This window comes from Pelophylax lessonae, assembly GCF_965119305.1.
Source record: "Pelophylax lessonae genome assembly, chromosome: 4".
In the NCBI taxonomy this organism is placed as follows: Eukaryota; Metazoa; Chordata; class Amphibia; order Anura; family Ranidae; genus Pelophylax; species Pelophylax lessonae.
In genome coordinates this window covers 390,332,606-390,359,580 of record NC_138771.1, presented here as the reverse complement: position 1 = coordinate 390,359,580, position 26,975 = coordinate 390,332,606, and the positions used below count along the sequence as shown (strand labels likewise).

At 45.1% G+C, this 26,975-nt stretch overlaps 1 protein-coding gene across 1 annotated transcript in view; it reads right to left on the bottom strand.

Moving 5' to 3' along the window:
- The window catches only part of SLC4A9 (solute carrier family 4 member 9), a 1,068,229-nt gene that overhangs the window by 338,094 nt on the left and 703,160 nt on the right, over positions 1–26,975 (bottom strand). Inside the window, 1 exon segment of the mRNA XM_082254102.1 lies at positions 6,480–6,658. Coding sequence (XP_082110228.1) covers positions 6,480–6,658 — 179 coding nt within the window.

The following is a 26,975-nucleotide window of genomic DNA, read 5'->3' as shown; positions in this document are numbered from 1 at the left end:
ACAAGGAAGGAGGCCTGTAGAAGACTTTGTCGCAGAGTTCAAGAGATGGACCCTTGATTCAGAATGGAATGATGCATCTCTGAAAACCCAATTTAGGCTTGGCCTATCAGAAGCCGTTAAGGACGAGCTCGCCCGAGCGGATCTGCCAAAAACCCTGGATGCATTAATACAACTCAGTATTACCATAGATAGAAGACTACGAGAAAGAAAGGCTGAAAAGATGGGAATGCCATTATCCGTTTCCTCTCGGAGTCTGGCCGTTCCTATGGAGGTAGGAACCATACGCCCACCGCTATCAACTATGGAAAAAGCCAAAAGACGAAATGAAAATCTCTGCTTGTACTGTGCATCCCCGGATCACAAGATAAACGTCTGTCCCCTAGTCAACAAAAAGAAGGGTGAGTGTTCACATGTCTCTCTAGGAGGATTGACAACTTCATTCACTAACCCCTACATTTCTGTTTTTTTGACATTACAGTGGGACCAGAACAGGATTACTACTAAGGCCATGATTGACACAGGATCTTGTGGAAATTATATGGATATATGTTTTGCTGCTTTAAATAAAATTCCTATTATTTCTAAACTCAAACCTGTCTCAGTAAGTCTTATTACCGGTGTTCCGTTATCCTCTGGTCCGATCACCGATCAGACACAAGCACTTCTAGTCACTATTAACGAGTCTCATAGGGAGACTTCTACCTTCGATTTAATACCTTCACCCCACTTTCCCATTGTGTTGGGACTTCCCTGGTTGCACACACACCAACCAACCATAGATTGGAAGAAACGGTCCTTGACCTTCCCTTCTTGTTATTGCGAGGAAACGTGTAACCTCCCGTTTTCCGGGAAGATTCTGTCTGTGGTGACAGATGAGATTGCACCACTATGTTATCAGGATCTTTCTGAGGTTTTTCTTGAGAAAAATGCTCAAACATTACCTCCTCATCGAGACTATGATTGTAGCATTGATCTACTCCCAAATAGCAAATTGCCATTCGGTCATGTTTATCCTCTTTCACAGGATGAACTTGCCCATCTCAAAACCTATTTGGATGAGAACTTGGAAAAAGGTTTTATTAGACCTTCCACTTCTTCCACAGCAGCAGGACTCTTTTTTTGTTCGCAATAAAGATTCAAGTCTCAGACCTATCATCGACTACAGGAAATTGAATGCTATCACAATAAAAGATCGCTATCCTCTACCGCTTATCCCTGAGCTCATTGAGCAGGTGCGTGGAGCTACCTATTTTTCAAAATTAGACCTGAAAGGAGCATACAATCTCATTCGAATCCGTGATGGACACGAATGGAAGACTGCATTCAGAACTAGATACGGATTGTTCGAATATCTTGTGATGCCATTCGGCCTATGCAATGCCCCTGCAGTTTTCCAACGATTTATAAACGATATTTTTAAAGACTTACTAGATGTCTGTGTTGTGGTATATCTGGACGATATACTTATATATTCACGGACCCTGTCTGAACACATAAGACATGTAAGACTTGTATTATCGAGATTGCTTGCACATAATCTTTATGTGAAGCTGAAGAAATGCTTGTTCCATAAAGATGAGGTACTCTTTCTAGGCTACATCATATCCAAAACAGGAATCGAGATGGACATGAGTAAAATATCCTGCATTCAGGATTGGCCTACACCAACTACACGCAAGGCGCTACAGCGATTCCTGGGATTTTCAAATTTCTACAGGAAGTTCATAAAAAACTTTTCTGCTATTGTGAGACCCCTCACACAGCTCACTAGCATAAAAATACCATTTAAATGGTCAGAAGAAGCAAATAAGGCTTTCCACTTGTTAAAGACAAGGTTTACTTCCGCTCCCATATTACGCCATCCAGACCCATCCCTCCAATACATTCTGGAGGTAGATGCGTCAAACCTGGCAGTAGGAGCAATACTCTCCCAACGACCTACCCCCACTTCACCACTTCATCCAGTCGCCTTTTTTTCTAAATCCCTGAGCAGTCCCGAGATAAATTACCCCGTGGGTGAAAAGGAACTGCTTGCTATAAAATTGGCTCTGGAGAATTGGCGACATTTACTCGAAGGCACCCAATTACCAATAATTATATACACGGACCATAAAAACCTCCAATATCTTCAGACTAGCAAAACTCTCTCGCATCGACAGGTACGATGGTCACTATTCTTTCTAAGGTTTAACTTCTTAGTGACCTACACACCTGCAGATAAGAACAAAAAGGCGGATGCACTATCACGACTAACTGAAGAAAACTACTTTGAAATTCCTTCCGTTCCTATAATACCTCACAAACGCATTATTGGAGTTGTCCGTTCCTTGAAGGAAGAGGTTCTGCATGGTATAAGGTTGGATTCACCCCCACCACAACTAAATACCGATGCAGAAGGCTTCCTCTACTACAACGACAAACTTTACATACCACCTACCCTACGCACCAAGATCTTGGAATTATCGCATGATGTGCCTATGGCAGGACATATGGGTATGACAAAGACTTTCAATTTGATTTCTCGGCAATTCTGGTGGCCTGACATGAAAACATCTATACAAAAATTCGTCTCTTCATGCAATGTCTGTGCCAGGTCCAAAATTGACACTACGAGACCATCCAGTCTACTATGCAGTCTACCAATACCCCAAACTCCATGGGAGGTTTTGTCATTGGACTTCATCGTAGAATTGCCTCCTTCCAAAGGATTTAATACCATCTTGGTGTCAGTGGACCATCTGACAAAGATGGCACATTTCATTGCTATTCGCAGACTACCTTCGTCCAAACAAACGGCAGAACTCCTGATGAAACATGTCTTCAGATTACATGGTATCCCAAAAACTCTTTTGTCTGACCGTGGATCCCAATTTATTTCTAAATTCTGGCAAGAACTATGTCACATACTACGGATTGAGCGGAAGCTCACTTCTCCTTACCATCCGCAGACCAACGGACAGACTGAAAGAGTCAACCAATGCATCGAGCAGTATTTACGTTGTTACACTTCTTACCAACAGGATGATTGGTTGGATCTTCTCCCCCTGGCAGAATTTGCCTACAACAACGCAACTCACAGTACAACCAAGCAGAGTCCGTTCTACTTGAACTATGGGTTCCATCCCTCTATTCTCCCTCCACGCATCCTTCCTTCAAATAACCCAGTAGCCTCAGACTATCTTACCCAAATAAAGGATTCTCTGGGTTTACTAAATACTACCATTGCACACGCTCACAGTCAACAAAAGAAGTACTATGATCTTCGTAGAAGACCTTCTCCACAGTATACTATCGGGGACCTCGTTTGGCTCTCAACAAAAAACTTGAGACTGAAGATCCCTAGCAAAAAGCTTGGACCTCTGTTCTTGGGACCTTTCCCAATCAAGAAACTTATTGGAAAAGCTACAGTGCAGCTTACATTGCCAATGGACCTAAAAATCCATCCCATTTTCCATGTGTCGCTACTAAAACCCCATGTTCCGGACCAAGGAATAAGACCTAATATTCCACCTCCCCCTCCTGTACAAGTTGAAGGTGGAGAAGAATACGAGATAAAAGAGATTCTGGATTCTCGTATCTACAGAAGAAGACTTCAGTACTTAGTTCGATGGAAGAACTATGGGCCCCAAGACGACACCTCTAGATTAATCCGCAATTTTCATGCGAGATACCCAGACAAACCAGCTCCAGAGGCCTTCAGGAGCAGGCCTTAAGGGGGGGGTATTGTAATGTTCCGGTACCTTTGGTACCCTAAATTACACTTTCCACAAGTGTATGCGCCCCACCATTTACTTTTGGAAAGGTGCGCATACACCTTTAAGACTGGAGCTGTCATCACCCAGCGCCGGACTAGATGGCTATTTAAAGCGCCGGTTCTCACTCACATGTGTTCGTTCAAACACCCTTACCTGGATGCTAACCTTGCTTGAAGCTTCCATGCTTGCAAGCTTACCTCGCTGACGGAACCTCGCTGCGCTGATCCCTGTATCCCGCTACTGGATCATCCGCCTCTCCTGAACCACCCTTCGGCTGTATCGCTAATAGTGCTAAGTACCCCGCAGGGGAATTCTCTATAAACTTATACTAAGCTTACACTATCTAGCTCTGCATAGTAAAGACTGTTTATCACATCTGCATAACTAGATTGCTAGCTCTTGAGACTACTGCTACTTTTCTGCACTGGGTTGATCTCTTTTGTATGTCCACCTGCTATTCTGTCATCTGCTACCATACAACATTGCTAAACCTTCCTGCATCCATCTGCTACTGTCTCACCTTCAAGTGTCTATCACCTACCACCTCCACTCAACCTATCCCTCAACCTTCATCATTGTGTTACCACATACATAAAGTCACTCTAGGAACCAGCTTGCTAATTGTGTGTATTTACTGGCTGAAATAAGACCTTCCACACATGATGTCATTGAGTCATTGAGGTTGGGAATGGTATCTCAGCATATCTCTTACATGACTGCTGACGTGGAACTATTTCTGCAGCTGAAAATCCACACCATATAAGAAACGCAGGAGCGTTACAGGGTGGCAGATGGGATGGGTGGCAGCAGGGATGGAATGGGATGCATGGCAGCAGGGATAAGATGGGATGGGATGGGTTGGGATGAGTGGAAGCAGGGATGGGATGGGGTGGGATGAGTGACAGCAGGGATGGGATGGGATGAGTGGCAGCAGGGATGGGATTGGATGAGTGGCAGCAGGGGTGGGATGGGATGAGTGGCAGCAGGAATGGGATGAGTGGCAGCAGGGATGGGATGGGATGAGTGGCAGCAGGGATGGGATGGGTGGCAGATGGGATGGGTGGCAGCAGGGATAGAATGGGATGAATGGCAGCAGGGATAAGATGGGGTGGGATGAGTGGCAGCAGGGATGGGATGGGGTGGGATGAGTGGCAGCAGGGATGGGATGGGGTGGGATGAGTGGCAGCAGGGATGGGATGGGTGGCAGATGGGATGGGTGGCAGATGGGATGGGTGGCAGCAGGGATGGAATAGGATGAATGGCAGCAGGGATGGGATGGGTGGCAGATGGGATGGGTGGCAGCAGGGATGGAATAGGATGAATGGCAGCAGGGATAAGATGGGATGGGATGAGTGGCAGCAGGGATGGGATGGGGTGGGATGAGTGGCAGCAGGGATGGGATGGGTTGCAGATGGGATGGGTGTCAGATGGGATGGGTGGCAGCAGGGATGGAATAGGATGAATGGCAGCAGGGATGGGTGGCAGCAGGGATGGAATAGGATGAATGGCAGCAGGGATGAGCACTGCCCTCTCCTGCCTGCCTCTATGAAAGCCCATCCTGCCCGAAAGGTAATATTTTTTTCTCTCATCACTCCACATGTGCTTCTACCCTAACTTCTCACAACGATCCGATCCATCCAGGCTACTAGATAGACAGACTAGTCCTGGGAAAGGTAAAGTGAGGACGATCGCCGTACTTTCTGACTCTGGACTCATCCTTTACAGCAAGGTACTTTACAAAGCACACATCTGATCGCACAGAGACTGACACAGGACAGGGATGACAGATTCGGACTGCCTTTAGTCCTTGCTTCCCTTGATGATGCTGAGGACAGACACTCTGAAGCTCAGAAGGGAGAGAAGAGAGCAGAGCCCGGCCGGGAGAGACAGCCCATACTCCTCTGTGTGTGGGTGTGAGCGGGGATCGCAGGGTGCTCTCTGAGTGACATGGCCGGCTGCCGGGTGTAGAGGAGAGAGCAGAGTGTGTGCACAGCCGGGGCACGGAGCGCCGACAGCCCTTCACTCACCCGCCTCCATGCCTGGATTACATCAAATGTTAAATACCTTTTACGAGCAGAGGCGGCTGCTTCATTCATTCTTCACTTACCTGCTCTTGGGCTGGCTCGGGCTTGGGCTGACTCACTCCTCCTCGACCGTACCGACTGCTGCTATGTGCTGCTGAAGTGTCCGACCACGCCGCTGCTCCTCTTCGCTCTGATGGTGGGCGGGAAGGTGATGGACGGTGACTCGGTGACAGTGACCCGACGCACGCACCGCAACGTCATCCAGGATGTCCTGCATGATTGGTCCAGGCTGGAATCTGGACCAATCACTGCCAGGACAGGACTAGTGGGGGAGTGTCGGGGCGCATTGCTCTGTGCCCCGATGACCCCCAGAAGGCCGCCAATTGGTGCCTCTGTCTGCCGCACGTGGGGTGGAAAACCCCACCCCCCCATACCCACCACTAGGTCCGGCGCCCCTAGTGGGCTAAAAATGTATTTATTTATTTATTTATTTTTAATCTTTTTTTTTTCTTCTTTCTTTTTAGGGGGGCGGCGCCCCTGCGCCCCCTATGGACAGGCCGCCACTGCAACATGTTCACTTGCTGCTTAATATATCCCGTCCACTTTCAGGTGCCATTGTCGCAAGATAATCAATTTAATTTACTTTACCTGTCAGTGGTCATAATGTTGTGACTGGCTGCTGTGTATAAATAACATTTACCTGATGCCCAAAAACTTTGGTTGTTCTCCTGGAGCAGAAACAGTTGTTTCCATTTTTAGGCTGTTCATGTGTGCAAGAGATATTACAGTGGCTGAGACATACCACGGAAGACCCATAAATGACATCACTATAATCAGCAAAGCTATGCATAGGAAATCAAGATGAAGGCCTGCACCTTTCTGTAAAAAAAAAAAAATGTATTAGGACATTAAAGTAATTATTTTTCCACAAAATATACAGTTTTTTCTGTACAGTTTCTTCTGTACTATACTAAGATGTGTGGTATCCCTATACCAGGGGCGTAACTACAGAGGTTGCAGGGGTTTCATTTGCTGTGAGGCTCCCCTGTACACCTGGATAGAAGGGGCGGCGGGGGCAGCATGTAGAGAAATCACTGTCCTCCTTTTTCCTCCTGAAGCTGTAGGAGGAAAATGGAGGAGATTGGTTCCTCTGTATGCTGCCCCCACCACTCCTTCTATCCAGTTCACTTGTGTTGTGCTCAGGGCCGGCTCTCACTCAGTCTGACTCCTCACAGTAGAATGTAGAAGTCAGACATTCATTTCCCTGATTCCCTCACTGCGGCAGCCACGGCCGGTGTACTTGCCAGCTACACCGGCTCCGCGGCCAATCAGCCTTCTGCTCAGGGGGGTGTGAGTCACACCCCCCTGAGCAGAAGGCTGATTGGCCGCGGTCCGGAAGTCAACAGAAGTATGTTCCTGAAGTATGTCAGTGTGTGTTCCTTCCCGCCGTGCCGGTGTCCTGCCCGGCGTGGCCAGCAGCACAGCCCGCACTCGCAGCATTGGCCTTTCAAGCAAGCAGCTGCAGATGGCAGCTCCTTCACTCCCACTCCGGGCTGCTCGCGGGGGCGGTGGCGGCGGCGGACCAGGGAGAGAAGGTAAGTGCGACTCCTCACGCCAGTGCCTGCAGTGCTGTGCAGCCCCGGTGTCACCGGCCGTGTGTACTGCTACTGAATAGGAGGGGGATGGGGCAGCTTCATATAGAGGATTTGATGCTTCCCTCTTCTGGATCCTGCTGCCATTGGATGGATGCCTGATTCTCCTCCTCCCTTCTGCAGGCATTCTGCGGCTGCAGGAGAAAAATGGAAATATCAATTTCTCTATATGCAGCTGAGCTGTCCCATTCCCCTCATATTCAACTTCTTTTACTGCCCCCCAGTGCTCTTAGCCCCCCCCAGTGATCTTAGCCCCCCCCAGTGCTCTTCACCCCCCAGTGCTCTTCACCCCCTGTGCTCTTTAGCCTCCCCCAGGGCTCTTTAGCCCCCCCGTGCTCTTCAAGTCCCCACACTGCTTTTCATCTCCCCCTATGCTCTCTGGCTCCCCCAGTGCTCTCCACCCCCCCTGTGCTCCCTGGCTAAGTGATTTCAAGTCCCCCCTCCCAGTGCTTTCCAGTCCCCCCCGTGCTCTCCATCCCCCTGGTTTTCCCTGCCCACCCCCCCCCCCAGTGCTATCCACACCCTGTGCCTTCCAACCCCCCTGCAATGCTTTCCAAACCCCCCTTAATTCTCTCCAGTCCCCCCCTGCCCTTCAGCTCCCTTTCAGTGCTATCTGCTTTCCCTGTGCTCTCCAGCCCCCCTAGTGTCCTATCTTCTATCATGTCTGCAGTCTCTGACCTTCTCTTGTATCACATGTGCAGTCTCTCCTGTATCATGTCTGCAGTCTCTGACCATCTCCTGTATCATGTCCGCAGTCTCTGACCATCTCCTGTATCATGTCTGCAGTCTCTGACCATCTCCTGTATCATGTCTGCAGTCTCTGACCATCTCTTGTATCATGTCTGCAGTCTCTGACCGTCTCTTGTATCATGTCTGCAGTCTCTGACCATCTCTTGTATCATGTCCGAAGTCTATGACCATCTCCTGTATCATGTTTGCAGTCTCTGACCATCTCTTGTATCATGTCCTCAGTCTCTGACCATCTCTTGTATCATGTCCGCAGTCTCTGTCCATCTCTTGTATCATGTCCGCAGTCTCTGGCCATCTCTTGTATCATGTCTGCAGTCTCTGACCATCTCCTGTATCATGTCCCCAGTCTCTGACCATCTCCTGTATCATGTCCGCAGTCTCTGACCATTTCCTGTATCATGTCCGCAGTCTCTGACCATCTCCTGTATCATGTCCGCAGTCTCTGACCATCTCCTGTATCATGTCCTCAGTCTCTGACCATCTCCTGTATCATGTCCTCAGTCTCTGACCATCTCTTGCATCAGGTCCATAGTCTCTGACCATCTCTTGTATCATGTTTGCAGTCTCTGACCATCTCCTGTACTATGTCCAGTGGGAACACTCTGCAGCCACACCGCACAGCACACCCAAGGTAAGTGGAGGACTGGAGAGAGGAGTGACTTCTACTTAGGGATTTCTTTTGCAGATAGGCTGGGCTGGCACTGGCAGCAACAATTTTATTCAAATCAGGATTTCTTCTGCAAATAGGCTGGCCTGGCACTGGCAGCCAGGCATAGTACTAGTCTAGCCAGGTCAGCCTATTTGCAGAAGAAATCCTGATTTGAATAAAATTGTTGCTGCCAGTGCCAGCCTACCAGCCTACCAGGGGCTGATCTGAGGTGTGAAGGTGCAGGAATTGGGGTGATCTGAGGTGTGAAGGTGCAGGAATTGGGGTGATCTGAGGTGTGAAGGTGCAGGAATTGGGATGATCTGAGGTGTGAAGGTGCAGGAATTGGGGCTGATCTAAGGTATGATAGTGCAGGAATTGGGGTGATCTGATGTGTGAAGGTGCAGGAATTGGAGTGATCTGAGGTGTGATAGTGCAGGAATTGGGACTGATCTGATGTTCTAGTTACGCCTCTGCCCTATACCACACGTCTTAAAACACAGTGAACCTGTTTTTATATAGAATAGCGTGGTATCAGTTTTATTTAATAAAAATCCTATTTATGCTACAAACTCACATGCTACTAAATATCTGGAGCTGACAGGCCTTTCAAAGGGCATCATTAAACCTGAAAGACTGAGGACATCTTGTGGCATAAAGGAGTTACAGCAAGGGGACAGGAATGGAGAGTCAACAATAAAAAGCAGCTAAGACTGAAATAGCCTAAGCTGCTTTTTCTGGAGGCTATTTAATAAAAATAGCCCATAATTGGGCTATACATTTAAAATAAGCAAATCACATTTACAAGCACTACTACACACTGATCATCGCTTAGTGCAGAGAAAATAATCTATTTCCAAAAACTGCTCCCTTGCTGGCTAGATGAACAAGGCATCTCTTCTTTGCTAATAAAAATGCTGCAGAATGTCACTCACAATGAGAGATGCCTTGATCATCTGGCCAGAGAGTGTCACATGGACAGGTGTTGAGGTGTCTATTTCTCTTCCATCCAGCAAGTTTGCAGAATCACTGGATTGCCATGACCCTAGAGCTGGACACACTATATGACCAGCTGATATTGCTCTGTGGATCCCTCTGTCCCCATCCTCCCATCCAACATCCTTTGACTGAAAAATAAAATTAACCGGACAGAAATTTTTAAACCGAATAGTGGCTGCATCTAGTCAGGCCCCCCACCCAAAAAAAAAAAAAAAAATTAACTGTGTATGGTCAGCTGCACTGCCATTTACATTTATGGGTTAGTGGTCCAGAGTAACATAAAGTGCAGCACATGGGTTAAAGTTGTCCAGAGTAAGTGACATGTAGTGTAGTGTACATACAGTCAGGTCCATAAATATTGGGACATTGACACAATTCTAATCTTTTTGGCTCTATACACCACCACAATATATTTGAAATGAAACAAACAAGATGTGCTTTAACTGCAGACTTTCAGCTTTAATTTGAGGGTATTTACATCCAAATCAGGTGAACGGTGTAGGAATTACAACAGTTTGTATATGTGCCTCCCACTTTTTAAGTGACCAAAAGTAATGGCACAGATTAACAATCATAAATCAAACTTTCACTTTTTAATACTTGGTTGCAAATCCTTTGCAGTCAATTACAGCCTGAAGTCTGGAACGCAGTGCCAGACCCTGGGTTTCATCCCTGGTGATGCTCTGCCAGGCCTCTACTGCAACTGTCTTCAGTTCCTGCTTGTTCTTGGGGCATTTCCCCTTCAGTTTTGTCTTCAGCAAGTGAAATGCATGCTCAATGGGATTCAGGTCAGGTGATTGACTTGGCCATTGCATAACATTCCATTTCTTTCCCTTAAAAAACTCTGGTTGCTTTTGCAGTATGCTTTGGGTCATTGTCCATCTGCACTGTGAAGCGCCGTCCAATGAGTTCTGAAGCATTTGGCTGAATATGAGCAGATAATATTGCCCGAAACACTTCAGAATTCATCCTGCTGCATTTGTTAGCAGTCACATCATCAATAAATACAAGAGAACCTGTTCCATTGGCAGCCATACATGCCCACGCCATGACACTACCACCACCTGCTTCACTGATGAGGTGATATGCTTTGGATCAAATAGCAAATGAGCAGTTCCTTTCCTTCTCCATCCTCTTCTCTTCCCATCACTCTGGTACAAGTTGATCTTGGTCTCATCTGTCCATAGGATGTTGTTCCAGAACTGCAAAGGCTTTTTTAGATGTTGTTTGGCAAACTCTAATCTGGCCTTCCTGTTTTTGAGGCTCACCAATGGTTTTCATCTTGTGGTGAACCCTCTGTATTCACTCTGGTGAAGTATTCTCTTGATTGTTGACTTTGACACACACACACCTACCTCCTGGAGAGTGTTCTTGATCTGACTAACTGTTGTTAAGGGTGTTTTCTTCACCAGGGGAAGAATTATTCGGTCATCCACCACAGTTGTTTTCCGTGGTCTTCTCGGTCTTTCGGTGTTGCTGAGCTCACCGGTGCGTTCTTTCTTTTTAAGGATGTTCGAAACAGTTGATTTGGCCACACCTAATGTTTTTGCTATCTCTCTGATGGGTTTGGTTTTTTTTCAGCCTAATGATGGCTTGCTTCACTGATAGTGACAGCTCTTTGGATCTCATATTGAGAGTTGACAGCAACAGATTCCAAATGCAAATAGCACACTTGAAATTAACTCTGGACCTTTTATCTGCTCCTTGTAAATGGGATAATGAGGGAATAACACACACCTGGCCATGGAACAGCTGAGCAGCCAATTGTCCCATTACTTTTGTTCCCTTAAACAGTGTGAGGCACATATACAAACTGTTGTAATTCCTACACCTTTCACCTGATTTGGATGTAAATACCCTCAAATTAAAGCTGCAGTTAAAGCACATCTTGTTTGTTTCATTTACAATCCATTGTGGTTGTGTATAGAGCCAAAAAGATTAGAATTGTGTCGATTTCCCAATATTAATGGACCTGACTGTAGTCAAACATACATTTTAAGTTAATGGCTTGCTGTCCTTACAGATGTGCAACTATTTAGGGGGAAATTTATCAGCAATACGGGAGATTTATTAAAACTAAAAATGAAACAAAAATGCAGTTAGTTCTACCTTAAATTTAATTGCAGCTAATTTATTACACAAATTGCATACAGAAAATTGCACAAATAATCCAAAGCAGCTGTTCATTGTAACCAATCATCTTCTAACTTCACCTTGTTCAATTAAACTTTGACAAAAAAAATCTAAAAGCCGATCAGTTAATATGTACAGCTGCACCAGATGCTGTGTGCGATTTTCTTTATGCAATTTGTGTAATAAATTAGCTGCAATGAAATTTAAAGTAGAACTAAAGACATTTTTTCCATTAAGGGGGGGGGGGGGGTCATAACTCCTGTCAATGTCCCATTGGGGGGGGCGGAGGTGGGGTTCCTATAGACAAAGCAGGAAGTGAGAGGAAATATCCCGACAGTGGAAATGAATATCCGGTTGTTACCAGGGTTCACCAGAACTAGTGTCCCCAGATTTTCCCTCTAGCACTGTTTTGGTGACAACCCAAAATTTGCTTATTTTTTTCACTTATGAGCGACCCGACTTGCCGGGGCGACCTGTGAAGTCGCGGTGCGCAGCTCGCACCGTGACCTCGGAGCAGCGGCACGGACTTCATATCATTGAAGTCAATGCAGGTCGCTCCAGGTCGCCCCAAAGAAGCTCAGGACCCTTTTTCTAAGTCGGAGTGACTTGTGTCGCTCCTATTAGAATGGGTTCTGTGCTACTCTATGGCAGGCGACCCACGGCGACTTTTCAGGCGACCAGGTCGCCTGACAAGTTGCCCCAGTGTGAACGGGGGTCTTAATGATAATGGTAAACATAACAAATAGAGAGGGGGAATCACAGACAGCAATAACAATTTGACAGATGTTCTAATTCCTCTACACTCTATGTAAACTAAGAAAAAAGTTTTGCCTTTGGTTATACTGCACTTTAATATATCTACATGGGTTTAAAAAGTGCTCTGTTGCACTTGTAAGTTCTGAAAAGGTTCTGATGTTAATTTTCATCACTAATAAGTGCTTGTGATTCTAGTTTAACAAAGTAGATACTTGGCTGAATGATTATACAGGGAGTAACTGTACCTTGCAGTTTACTAAACAGTTGCAAAGTTAGAAGCAATAATGCAAAACAGGTTTGAGATGGCAACAGAATTAAACAGAACAGACTATGAAAGTTTCTCAGACATTGACTTTTCACAGCAACATACTGTAAATCTAGATAACCCAAAGTGAAATAGGATGTACAAAGCAAATGATTGCAGTAACTCACCTCTGATCCTCCAAGAGCAGTTTACAAACTATAACTTGTTTAGGTTGCACTGTCACTCATAATATTCAAATAGGACAGGGGTGTGAAAATTAATTTATTTGCTGGCCGCATCAACATTATGGTTGCTCTCAAAGGGCCAGTTGTATCTGTAACTTGCATCAGATGTCTAGAGTCCCCCAGCCTCCCTTACATCACAATTCACCCCCCCTTACCTTGTGATGCTGTCAGGAAGAAGCTGGTGGCAGAGTTGGGAAGCAGAAAGTGCAGGGTCTGGAGGAGGACCAAAGGAGGGCTAGAGTTACCTGCCAGCCAGAGTCTGCTGAATGCTGATACCAGGGGAGGGAAAGATGAGGGGGTGATGCAGCTGCATAGAGAGGCACAGGATCTGTAGGAGGAGTTGTGTCCTCTTCTCTGCTGCTGACTTCTGAGATTGGAGAAGAGCCTCTCCACAGCTGCATGGAGAAGCACAGGATCTGGCAGAGGAGTTCTGTCCTGATTTTTGCTGTTTACTGCTGAAACAAGGTGGGGACAGAGATGAAGGGGGTTGCCACAACTGCAGGAAAGATACAAGGGGCCACATGAAATGGCCTGGTGGACTGGATTTATCCCACAGTCCTTGTGTTTGACACATTTGACAAACTCTACCTTCCTATTTGCAGACAGGTTGAGTTTAAGGCTGCCCCAGCCAGGAATAAACAAAAAACAACCGCGCTAGGTCACACTAAAAATAATGATGGACGTGAATCATAAATAAATAAATAAATAAATAAATAAATGAAGGCTGCCAGTACATAGGTAAATTGGACCACAGAAAATTAAATAAGAAAAGTACAGCGCCAACATATATCAAACATTCTGTGTAAAAAGAGTCCAATCAAGGTCAATTTTAGAGTCCCACAAAACAGAATGATATAATGAACCTCAAGACGGCAGAGAACTTGGAAGTCCAACACCAGAGTGGAATCAAAAAAGGAGAGGAAGGGACCACCACATGCACAAATAAGGATGTCCGCTTACCAGAACGTCTTGACCATCAGTTAAGAATGGTCAAAACAAGTGTGTTTCCAAATGATGTTCCAAGGCACAGGCAATACACCAAACTCCGGTAGCGATCACTTTCACATGTGTAAGTAGCGTCTCCAGACCTCTAGTGAATGCTCAGCTTAATACACCATATACCTCCAAAGATAAAAGGAGACTCCAATGGCATAGTATAACGCTTTATTTTAAAATTATACAAAGTAAATTGGCAACTCACATTTCCAAAGATATGACAACACACGGAATGTCAGAAAGGCCAGGATGGGCGTGTTGACATGCGGGCGTGCCTATACTATGCGTTATACTTTATACTGTGCGTTATAGCATTATACTATGCCATTGGAAAAGAAAGAATTCCGCGCGAATGGATCTACTAGTGTGGTTGGCTGCAGCCTACCCCAAAAATATAGTGAAACTATATCAGAATATGGAAAAGATATTAGGGTAATTGGCGCTGCCAAATAATGAAAAAAAATATAGAGATGTGTCTCATAAATCTAGGTGCATATAGGTGGTCAAAAAAAGATATCAATGCTGTAAGTAATGGTCCTTATAATATAACCAATGGTCCTAATAATAAGCCACAGTAAGTATTATAGATATCAATAAATTAATAAATTAATAAATTAGCCAACCATTCATCAATTAGTATCACTAATAAATACTTAATAAAAATGCAATAAATGTGCAAGCCAATAAAATTAATAAAACAGTGAACAGTGTCTCAAAAACTAAAAGAGTAGTGACTGTTAAAATGATTGGTGTAAACACTAGGTGGCAGTATTGATTCAAAATTAATACGTATGGATATCCAAGTGAAACAAATAGTGGGTGATGAAAAGAAAGCAGCGTACAATGTTTGCATTACCTCCCATACCCTGGAATAACTTTTTTTAAATGTTTGAGGATCAATGATCGCTAATGTTCTCATCCCGGCAGCAGTTTCCTGCTTCCTTACCATAGCTCCCATGCTCCACCAATCTGTCATCGGTTTTAAGGAGTGATTTGTGGCTCAGGGTATTCTTTCAAGATGGATTTTAAAGAAAAAACACCCTTCATGATGGGACTTTACGGGTAACAATGAATTGTCTTTAGAGAGAGAGATTTTTTCTAAAATACTTTATTTCTAGATTTTATCATGTAAATTCTTATGAAAAATCATGACATTAAACAAGTATTCCATACAATATTAAAACATATGACCATATATGATTGGTTCATCACACAAAAAAGTACATAGTGAACATAGTACTGCTTGAGGAGCGGTGCAAATGTTCACTATGTACTTTTTTGTGTGATGAACCAATCATATATGGTCATATGTTTTAATATTGTATGGAATACTTGTTTAATGTGATGATTTTTCATAAGAATTTACATGATAAAATCTAGAAATAAAGTATTTTAGAAAAAATATCTCTCTCTAAAGACAATTCATTGTTACCCGTAAAGTCCCATCATGAAGGGGGTTTTTTCTTTAAAACCAATTTCGGGATTATGGTAACACATTACCTTCAAGCTGTCTACACACTTATGTATATTCTTTCAAGATGGATGCAGCGGTGGAGCATGAATATTCATTCCCTCTCTTGGGTCGCAAATATCAGATGGCCTTCGGATTTATCTTAGTACTAAGCACGTGCAGGTATTATGAAGGGTCCTGTCTTTATGACAGAATCCTGGAAAACCATTATTCTGGTGGTAAGGAAAGGAGGCTGGTGCCCTTTTCTGGACGTAGCAAACGCTAGTCTACATATTCCTATAGTCTGGGTTCGCCAGCACTTCTCAGGTTTTCTAGTAGACGATGACTTGGCCTAGGTCATGATATGTTTTTTGGTTGGCATTCTCCCCAGAATCCTATTGAGGTTACTATCAATCTTTATGGCATTTATTTCCTCAAGTGATATCTTGCTAATAGCGAAGTAGGGGTGCTGCAGCTAAGTAACGTTTTAGCCTGCAGGACCCTCTAGATCTTGGAGTATCTTGTCAATTTTTAGTAGATTCAAATTCAGTCTATTTAAGTCCTGGATCGCTGTTCATTGCAAGCGAAGGTCATGTCCATCCTTCTGGGTCCGGGTATGTTTTTGTTCACGGCACCCACCCCAGAACCCTTCTGGAGGTACTATCTATCCTTAGGGCATTCCTTTCCTCAGTGATATCCTGCTTAGAGTGACGTAGGAGCACTGCTGCTAGTTAACGCCTTAGCCTGCAGGACTCTCGAGAGCTTTCATCTTGTCAAGTTTTAGTAGAATTGAATTCAGTCTACTTACTCCTAGATCGCTGTTCAGTGCTAGTTAAGGTCATGCCCATCTTTCTGGGGCCTGGGATCCTGAGCATTATCTGGACTATATCCTGGTGTTGGCTCTCTCCAGCGATTTTCTCATAGACCCCCGGGATCAAGTCTTGCAGACCCTATCAGAATTTGGGTGGATGGTGAATGTGCAGAAGAGCCAACTTGTTCCGTACCAATGCCTAACCTACCTGGGAAGGGTTTTCAGTACAGTCCAATACAAGATTTTCCTGTGAAGAGAGGAGATCGATCAAGTCTGTGCGGAGACCGAGGGGATTAGGTCCTCAAAGGAAATCACGGTTCGTCTGGGGATGAGTTTTTTTTAGGTCTCCTGACTAGGGATGATCGAACGGTTTGGGTCCACCATCGGTTCGGCCCGAACATTGGGTGTTCGAGGTTCGGCCGAATTTAGAACTTTTTGCCCAAAAAGTTCGGAATTCGACAACCAGAACCGACCAAAATGCAATGCTTCAGGAAATGGGCTTTAAAAGCCCGTGATTGGACCAGAACCATTAGCAAAAGCCAATTGAGGGGGCAGGAGAATGCTAGGAATGTGATTGGAGTGACTAGGGGGTCCATAGACCAATCATTAGTGAATACGCCCCCCAGTATATAAGATCGCCCCCGCCATATTCCTAGCATTGTTATACTGGACATGGAAGAGAGTGGAAGCAGTTCTGTTAATTTTACTTTAAAAGTGTCATTTAGCTATTTATTAGTGTGAGGAAAGGGATATCTAGTGTAGTTAGAGTGCTCCTTTACACTTTAGTTAGCTTCAAAAATTCAGTTTCTGTAGGGAAAGTATGAAGTGTCAGGGGACCGTAGTGTAGTGTAGGGTTAACTGGCAGTGACTGCTATGGCAGGGTGACAAAACCCTTCCATAGCAGGGTGACCGCTATAGAGAAATGATAATTTCTCTGAATAGCTTCGGAACTGGAATATGGCTTCTCACCAGCCAAGCATTTTTTATGCTGCAGGGGCTGCCACTGCCAGTGTTTTTTGAGGACATGTTTGATGTCAGACATGACATCTGAACATGTGAATAGGGGGTATATATATAGACATATATGTTTGAATATATACCCTTAGACATATATAGGTGTGATAGTAGCAGAAATAAATGCTTGCGCTAATGAAATCATTTACAGTAATATATTTCTGCTACTATCACACCTATATATGTCTAGGGGTATATATTCAGACATATATGTCTATATATACCCCCTATACACATGTTCAGATGTTTTGCCTGCCTCAAAAGAACCCAAAAAAATGCCAAAAAAAGCTAGCGTCAAAAAAAAAAATGCCCAGGTGTGTTTTTGCTGGCATTTTTTGGGGGTTTTTGGAGGCAGGCAAAACATCTGAACTTGTGCACAGTACCACTATACACAAGTTCAGATGTTTTTCCTGACTGCAAAGATCCCAAAAAAAATGCCTTCTATTAAACCGGCAAGGTGTTACAGAAGCGAAGCAAACCCCCTGTCAGAAAGTTTTCTAATACAAACAATCTTTTTTTTTCTGGTTCTGGACATGCTACAGAGCTGAAACTTCACATGTACACTTTTTAGACCCCCCAAATCTGAAAATCAAAAAATCTCTTTTTTTTTTTAATTTTTTCAATAATTGGCTTTTTTATCAAAAATAACAATTTTTAAGAACTTTTTTGTGTGATTTTGTGTCTGGGGGGTCTAAAGGGTGTACCTGTGAAGTTTCAGCTCTGTAGCATGTCCAGAACCAGAAAAAAAAGGATTGTATGTATTAGAAAACTTTCTGACAGGGGGTTTGCTTCGCTCCTGTAACACCTTCCCGGTTTAATAGAAGGCATTTTTTTGGGATCTTTGCAGTCAGGAAAAAAATCTGAACTTGTGTATAGTGGTACTGTGCACAAGTTCTGATGTTTTGCCTGCCTCCAAAAACCCCCAAAAAATGCCAGCAAAAACACCTGAACTTGTGTATAGTGGTATATATACACACATAGATATATTTATATACACACCTAGACATATATAGGTGTGATAGTAGCAGAAATATATTACTGTAAATGATTTCATTAGCGCAAGCATATATTTCTGCTACTATCACACCTATATATGTCTAGGTGTGTATATAAATATATGGATGTGTGTATATACACCACTATACACAAGTTCAGATGTTTTGCCTGCCTCAAAAGAACCCCAAAAAATGCCAAAAAAAACGCTAGCGTCAAAAAAAAAAAAATGCCCAGGTGTGTTTTTGCTGGCATTTTTTGGGGGTTTTTGGAGGCAGACAAAACATCTGAACTTGTGCACAGTACCACTATACACAAGTTCAGATGTTTTTCCTGACTGCAAAGATCCCAAAAAAATGCCTTCTATTAAACCGGCAAGGTGTTACAGGAGCGAAGCAAACCCCCTGTCAGAAAGTTTTCTAATACAAACGATCTTTTTTTTTCTGGTTCTGGACATGCTACAGAGCTGAAACTTCACATGTACACCTTTTAGACCCCCCCCAGATACTAAATCCAAAGTAAAAATCAAGAAATCTCTTTTTTTTTTTTAATTTTTCAATAATTGGCTTTTATATCAAAAATAACAATTTTTAAGAACTTTTTTTGTGTGATTTTGTGTCTGGGGGGGTCTAAAAGGTGTACCTGTGAAGTTTCAGCTCTGTAGCATGTCCAGAACCAGAAAAAAAGATCATATAGGTGTTAAAGTTAAAGGAGGGTCCCGACCCACATCCCTGTTCTACTGAAAAATTATCTTTTTTTTTTCATGGTTCTGGACATGCTACAGAGCTGAAACTTCACATGCACACCTTTTAGACCCCCCAGATACTAAATCTCTCTTTTTTTTTTTTTTTTAATTTTTTCAATAATTGGCTTTTTTTATCAAAAATGACAATTTTTAAGAACTTTTTTTGTGTGAATAATAGTTAATGGGGCATGACCCAGAACCCTAGGCACTTTTTAGGGGCATTTATTGGGTTTTAGGGCTTCAAAATGGTGTTTTTTGATTACCGAAGTTCGGGTCCCATTGATTTCAATGGGGTTCTGAAATCCGAACCGAACTTTTGGAAAATTCGGGTGTTCTGGTCGAACCGAACTTTTCAAAAGTTCGATCATCCTTACTCCTGATGGCCTGTATCCCAGCAGTGCCTTGGGCACAGTGGCACAGGAGAAGGTTTAAGTTCTGCATTCTAAGCCAGTGGCACCGCAGTTCTCTGAGCCAGAGGTTCCAGGTTCCTCGCTTAGTTTCCAACAACCTTCTGTGGTGGACCAAGAGGAGCAACCTCTCCCTGGGCGGGCCTGTCAGCCCTGGAGACTGGATCACGATTACTTTGGATGCCAGTCTCCAGAGTTGGGGGGTGCATTGCCTACAACTTAAAGTGTAGGGAGTGTGGGACCAGAGTTTGCCATGTTCCTTGAATCTCCTAGAACTAACAGCGGCCAGGGAGGCACTGAAGACGCTTCGGACCGTAATCCAAGGCAGGAGAGTCAGACTTCTCATGGACAATACGACGGCAGTATCGTACATTGTGAAACAAGGGGGGACAAGAAGTCTGCAACTTCTCCAGGTATCACGTACCTGGAGATGAGCCTGACTCTGTGAGGAAGGCCTCCCTTGCGCCTCCAACTCGGGACCCCTGATAGTGCAGACAGGGGACACCGGAGTGTAGAGTAGCACGAGCGCCTGGAGGTTTGCTTGAAGCGGACGATGGCTACTGGTGAAGGTTGCCAGAGAAGTCCCATGAGCAGGGTGTTGAGCAGGCAGCTGGTGCTGGAAGCAGGGATTCCTGGGTAACAGGAGGAGCTTCCCAGGCAGGATGGACGGATCTGGGAATGACAGAAGAGTAGTAAGACAAGCCGGGTCAGGAGCCAATCGGTAGCGTAGAAGCCAGTAGGAGCAGACAGGAAGAGAGGTCACGGGACAAGCCAAGGTCGGTGCAGGTGGAGATCAGAGAATCATCAGGACAAGCCGGGTCTGGAACTAGGAACAAGGTGCAGGTAAACAGGTAACAGGTATCCAAGGCTGAAGACAAAGCAGCACTAGAGCAGTGCAATGGCTGGGTTTAAATAGTCCCTTTGGCGCCAATGTCTAACGAGTTCGTGCATGCGCATTGGCCATTGTCCGGTTTCTGACAGGAACATATCTTTGAACAGCAGACGTTCTCTTACACCAGGTAACTGTGGAAGTCTTCTCCTTGGCTGAAGCCCATTTTCTGGACTGTTCAGCATTGTGTCTCCCGGGCCCTCAGAATACCCTAGCAGACCAGTTGAGCATGAACTTCGCCAACTACACAGGATGGATGCTAAATCCAAAATATTTGTTGAATTTTCACACAATGGGGAGTTCCCGAGATAGACTTAATGGCAACACATTTCAACTGTCAAGTTTTTCCCCACTTATTTTGCCCGCAAGCTCTGGCCCAGGATGTTCTCTATCAGAAGTGGGGCTTCAAGCAGGTCGACCTATTTCCATCAATTTACTCTGATCCTCAAATCATTGGTGAAGATCATGGAGAAGGGAGTACCCGCTATTGTGATAGCTCTATTCTGGCTGAGGAGGCCATGGTTTCCCCTAGTTGGCCATCTGGCGGTGTGTCCTCCAATAAGGCTCCCTCAGGTCAGGGACTTTCTCATCTGCAATGGCCACACTCACCCCAAATCGGCCCATCTGGTCTTGACTGCATGAAATTTGAAAGGAGCAAGCTCCAGAACCTGAATCTCTCTGACTCCGTAATGTCCACCATTCTGTCATCCAGGAAAGAATCTACTAAGGCCACTTATTATAGAGTGTGGCAGGGGTTCGAGGCTTTCTCAGTCCAACAGGGATTTTCTTTCCGTTTCTCCTCAGTGGCGAATATATCGGATTTTCTGCAGTACGGCCTCGAATCAGGACTAAGCTTCAACATGCTTAAAGTACAAATTTCAGCACTTTCGGCCCTTACCAATACCTCATGGTCAAAGGAGTCTCTAGTAGTTGGATTCCTCCGTGCGGCAATCAAGATATACCCGCCTATTTCGTCCTTTTCCTTCCAAAGTGGGATTTACCGTTAGTATTAACGGGGTTGCTAAAAAGCCCCTTTTTTTCCCCAGATTCGGACAGTCCTTTATGTTGCCTGACATTAAAGACGGTTTTCTTGACAGTTTTGGTCTCAGCCAGATGAGTCTCAGACACTGCGGCCTTCTCCTACAAAGAGCCATTCTGCACTTTCCTTCAGGACAGCGGGGTGTTACGACCTTCTCCGAAGTCCCTTCCTAAAGTCTCGTTGGAATTTCATTTTAATTGGGAATTGGTTCTCCCGGCCTTTTCACCTTCTCAATCAGCCTTGGAGGAGCCTAGATGGTATGATCTGGATATGAAGTCTCTCCCACAGACATAGCTGCCCAGAACAGTCTCGTTCCGGAAAACAGATGCTCTTTTTTTGTATTCCCAAAGGGTCCCAGGATGGGTATGCCCCTCCAAGAGTCCTCTCGACAGAAATAGTTAAAGCAATCCAAACAGCTTACTCCCTGGAAGGCCTCCCCCCTCCTCAGGAGATCCAAACACATTCCACAAGAGCGGTGTCATCCTCCTGGGCAGCTTGGTCCAAAGTATCGGCAGACATGGTCTGTAGGGCAGCAGGTTGGAGATCTCCTAATACCTGCATAAAACACTATAAGCTGGATGTGATGTCATCCCAGTATGCTCAGATGGGAGCTTCAGTATTGTCTTCTGCTTTATCAAGATATTAAAATTTGTTTCTTGCAGCAGTACCTGGTGTTTGTAATTTATTCTTCCCACCCTGTGTTTTGGCTAGTTAAGTCCCGTAGTATGATGGTATGACGCAGAGCCAGGAAAATGGAAAATTGTTACCAATACTTACCGTAATTTTCCTTTCCTGGCTCTGCGTCATGCCAGCACAAACCCTCCCTGGTCCGTCACAAGCTCATAGAGAACACCTCCACCAGGTACTGCCTGCCTTTTATGCTTTTTCAGGGATGTCCTATGGGGGTCAGAGGGGCGGAGTTGACCCGTAGTATGATGGCATGACGCAGAGCCAGGAAAGGAAAATTACGGTAAGTATTGGTAACAATTTTCCATTATATATACAGTGCATTGCGAAAGTATTCGGCCCCCTTGAACTTTTCGACCTTTTGCCACATTTCAGGCTTCAAACATAAAGATATAAAACTGTAATTTTTTTGTGAAGAATCAACAAGTGGGACACAATCATGAAGTGGAACGAAATTTATTGGATATTTCAAACTTTTTTAACAAATAAAAAACTGAAAAATTGGGCGTGCAAAATTATTCAGCCCCCTTAAGTTAATACTTTGTAGCGCCACCTTTTGCTGTGATTACAGCTGTAAGTCGCTTGGGGTATGTCTCTGGGTATGCACATCGAGAGACTGAAATTTTTGCCCATTCCTCCTTGCAAAACAGCTCAAGCTCAGTGAGGTTGGATGGAGAGGGTTTGTGAACAGCAGTTTTCAGTTCTTTCCACAGATTCTCGATTGGATTCAGGTCTGGACTTTGACTTGGCCATTCTAACACCTGGATATGTTTATTTGTGAAGCATTTCATTGTAGATTTTGCTTTATGTTTTGGATCATTGTCTTGTTGGAAGATAAATCTCCGTCCAGGTCTTTTGCAGACTCCATCAGGTTTTCTTCCAGAATGGTCCTGTATTTGGCTCCATCCATCTTCCCATCAATTTTAACCATCTTCCCTGTCCCTGCTGAAGAAAAGCAGGCCCAAACCATGATGCTGCCACCACCATGTTTGACAGTGGGGATGGTGTGTTCAGGGTGATTAGCTGTGTTGCTTTTACACCAAACATAACGTTTTGCATTGTTGCCAAAAAGTTCGATTTTGGTTTCATCTGACCAGAGCACTGTCTTCCACATGTATGGTGTGTCCCCCAGGGGGCTTGTGGCAAACTTTAAATGACACATTTTATGGATATCTTTAAGAAATGGCTTTCTTCCATAAAGGCCAGATTTGTGCAGTATACGACTGATTGTTGTCCTATGGACAAAGTCTCCCACCTCAGCTGTAGATCTCTGCAGTTCATCCAGAGTGATCATGGGCCTCTTGGCTGCATCTCTGATCAGTCTTCTCCTTATATGAGCTGAAAGTTTAGAGGGACGGCCAGGTCTTTGTAGATTTGCAGTGGTCTGATACTCCTTCTATTTCAATATTATCGCTTGCACAGTGCTCCTTGGGATGTTCAAAGCTTGGGAAATCTTTTTGTATCCAAACCCGGCTTTAAACTTCTCCACAACAGTATCTCGGACCTGCCTGGTGTGTTCCTTGTTCTTCATGATGCTCTCTGCGCTTTAAACGGACCTCTGAGACTATCACAGTGCAGGTGCATTTATACGGAGACTTGATTACACACAGGTAGATTCTATTTATCATAATTAGTCATTTAGGTCAACATTGGATCATTCAGAGATTTATACACCTAGAGGCATTTCCTGTGGAGGTGATATTTGGTCTGACCTAGTGTGAAAGGAGATGACTTCCTGTCAATGTGTACTGAGATCCCTGTAATGGGGATCACACATTTCTGGTAAGAGGCCACTGTTACTGGTGTTTGGTGGAGGCTATCCATTCTGATCTTCTCACCCGCATCTTGGACCTCCTATTGGACTCCTTTCTTCTATGGACTTTCTATAATTATGCAATATCATCAGTAGTAACATTGATTGATTTTTATGATCACTGTATCAAGCGCTGCATACTTTGTTTTAATACTTTCATAAGTGTATTTGTGTCCTGCAACAATATTGCCTCTTTTGCTGCATTATGTCTGATACACGCAGTGCCAAACTCAATGGCCAATTATTTGTAGAACTGGTGTGATAAAACTGTGGCCCCTCAATATCACATATTGAAATGGGGTGTTATTTAACAGTATACTTTTCTAAGATTGTATTTTAGTCCTGCAAAAATTTGGCCTCTTTTGCTGTGTTAACTGTGCTACACACAGTGACAACAGTTACTGGCCAATTATTTGTAGAACTGGTGTGATAAACCTGTGGCCCCCCAAAGCCACAGATTGAAGCGGGATGTTATATACCTTTTTCCAGATATACTGCGATTCTCTAGAGACTTTTGTCACAGGGTAATTTAAAAACATGACAGGCAGAGGAAGAGAAAGACACTTACGCAGGGGTTGTAGGGGTAGGGTAGGAGCAGTAGGCCGGAGCCAAAGTGTGAAGTTTCAGAAGGTGCGTTCGATTATGTCAAAGGACGCACCAGACTTGGTTGAGTGGCTCACTCAGCCTTCCTCTTCTGCACGCTCCTCATCCTCTCTAACTGCACCCTCTTCACTCCCTGCTGTGTGCACCCCCAAAGACACCACCACAAACACTACCACATACCCTCCGATTGAGTCACTGGAATTATTTTACGATCAATCACAAAGACATTTGCGTTGCGCAGCCATTCTTGGCATCGGATCAGGAAGAGGAGGTAGCAACAGCTGCCACTCAGCAGTCTGACGACAGTACCCATATCTGCCCAAGGAGGTTGATCCCCGCTGTTGCTGCCTACTCCAAGATCTCGAATGTTAGTGGTGGGGAAGGTGACGTGGATTATGACATGTCTATGGACGTCACGTGGGTGGCCACAAGAGAGGAAGAGGAGGGGAGTCCAGAGGGAGAGACGGACCGGCAGATAGGGAGGAGAGGCAGGCAGAACTTGCATTGCACAAGAGGTACAAAGCAGACTGCAAATGTATCAAGAGCGAGCCATCAACCATGTAAAGTCATATCTGGCGCTCCCAGGATGCCGACACAGTGTGGGCTTTTTTCAATGTGACCGTTGCTGACAACAGTGTTGCCATCTGCAGCCTTTGCAGTCAACGCATAAGTTGCGGTAAGCCCAACATTCACCTAGGGACAACCACCTTAAGAAGGCACCTGAACTCCCATTACCGAGCCCAACACCGTCAGACCCCACAAAGCCACACTCCAGACTCTCACCATCCAGCCTCTTCTCCTTCTCCTCTCTCCTCACAATTGTCCTCCACTCCACCTCCCGTCATGTTGTTCTGGAAAAAGGCAGGCTTCTGTGGCCCAAAGGTTGGAGCGGAAAAAAAATTATGAGCCCGGATAACCCTCTTGCCCAACGTTTGACTGCTGGCTTGTCGGAACTGATAGCCCACCGCCTACTGCCATATCAACTGGCGGACTTGGAGGCCTTTCGTAAATTTGTGGAAGGTCCCAGGCAGGAAATATTTCTCGCAGAAGGGCATTCCAGAGCTATATGGCCATGTTCAGTGGCAAGTGAATATATTTCTATCACACAGTGTTGGTGCCAAGATACATCTGACCACAGACACATGGTCTAGCAAACACGGGCAGGGAAGGTATATCACTTTTACTGCCCACTGGATGAACCTTCTGACAGCTGTCAAGCATGTAACCCATAGCACCGTGTAGATTTGGTTGTACCACCAAGGATTGCATGCAGGCCTGCCTCTTCTTCTCCTCCTCCTCCTCCTCCTCCATCCTCCCTCTCTCCTCCTCAGCTGACTCCTCCTTTTCCGCTGCTACCGTCTATTCAGCTGCTCCGCCCAAGATCCCCAGAACCTATTCCACATGCCAGGTGAGACGTTGCCATGCTGTGCTGCGTCTGTTGTGCCTGGAAGCCAAGATACACACTGGTCCTGCACTCCTTTCAGCCTTGTGTTCACAGGCAGGTCAGTGGCTGACACCGCTCAATTTGACAGTTGGTAAAGTGGTGTGCGTCAACGGTGCCAATCTGCTGAGCGGGCTGAAACAGGGCAAAATAACACATGTGCCATGCATGGCACACGTCCTGAACTTGGTTGTGCAGTGATTTGTTGCCAAAACCCTGGGGTCCAGGACGTCTTGCGGCAGGCCAGGAAAATCTCGGGCCATTTCAGAAGATCTTACACAGCCATGGCTCGCCTTGCTGACATTCAGCGGTGACACGACATGCCATCAGGCATCTTATTTGTGACTGTCCGATGCGATGGAACTCAACGTTGCATATGCTTGGATAGGCTGCTCCAGCAGAAACGTGCAGTTAATGACTACCTGTACAAACTCTGCGGCAGGACAGGTTCTGGGGAGCTTGGGTTTTTTTCACCTCGCTAGTGGCTGCTCATGCGTGATGCATGCAGACTTCTGCAGCCATTCAATGAGATCCCCAAACTGGTCAGTCACGGCCAGGGCGCCATCAGTGACATCATACTTTACGCCCTCTTTCTGGAGCGTGCACTGATCAAGCCGTCGAGGAGCAGAGGCAGGAAAATGAGGAAGTCGCAATGTTGGATGAATTTCCAGTGGGTGCTACTCCATCTGAAACAAGTCAACAACAGGAGTCTGAAGAGGAGTCAAAGGAGGATGGTGCCGGGGGGGGGGGGGGGGGGAATGAGGAGAAGCAAGAAGAGCATGCTTTAATCCTTTCTGGGATCCCTGGTGTTATCCGTGGATGGGGGGAGGAGAACGAGGACGACATTATCCTGGATGATAAGCTGGAAGCAGGCTACTACACC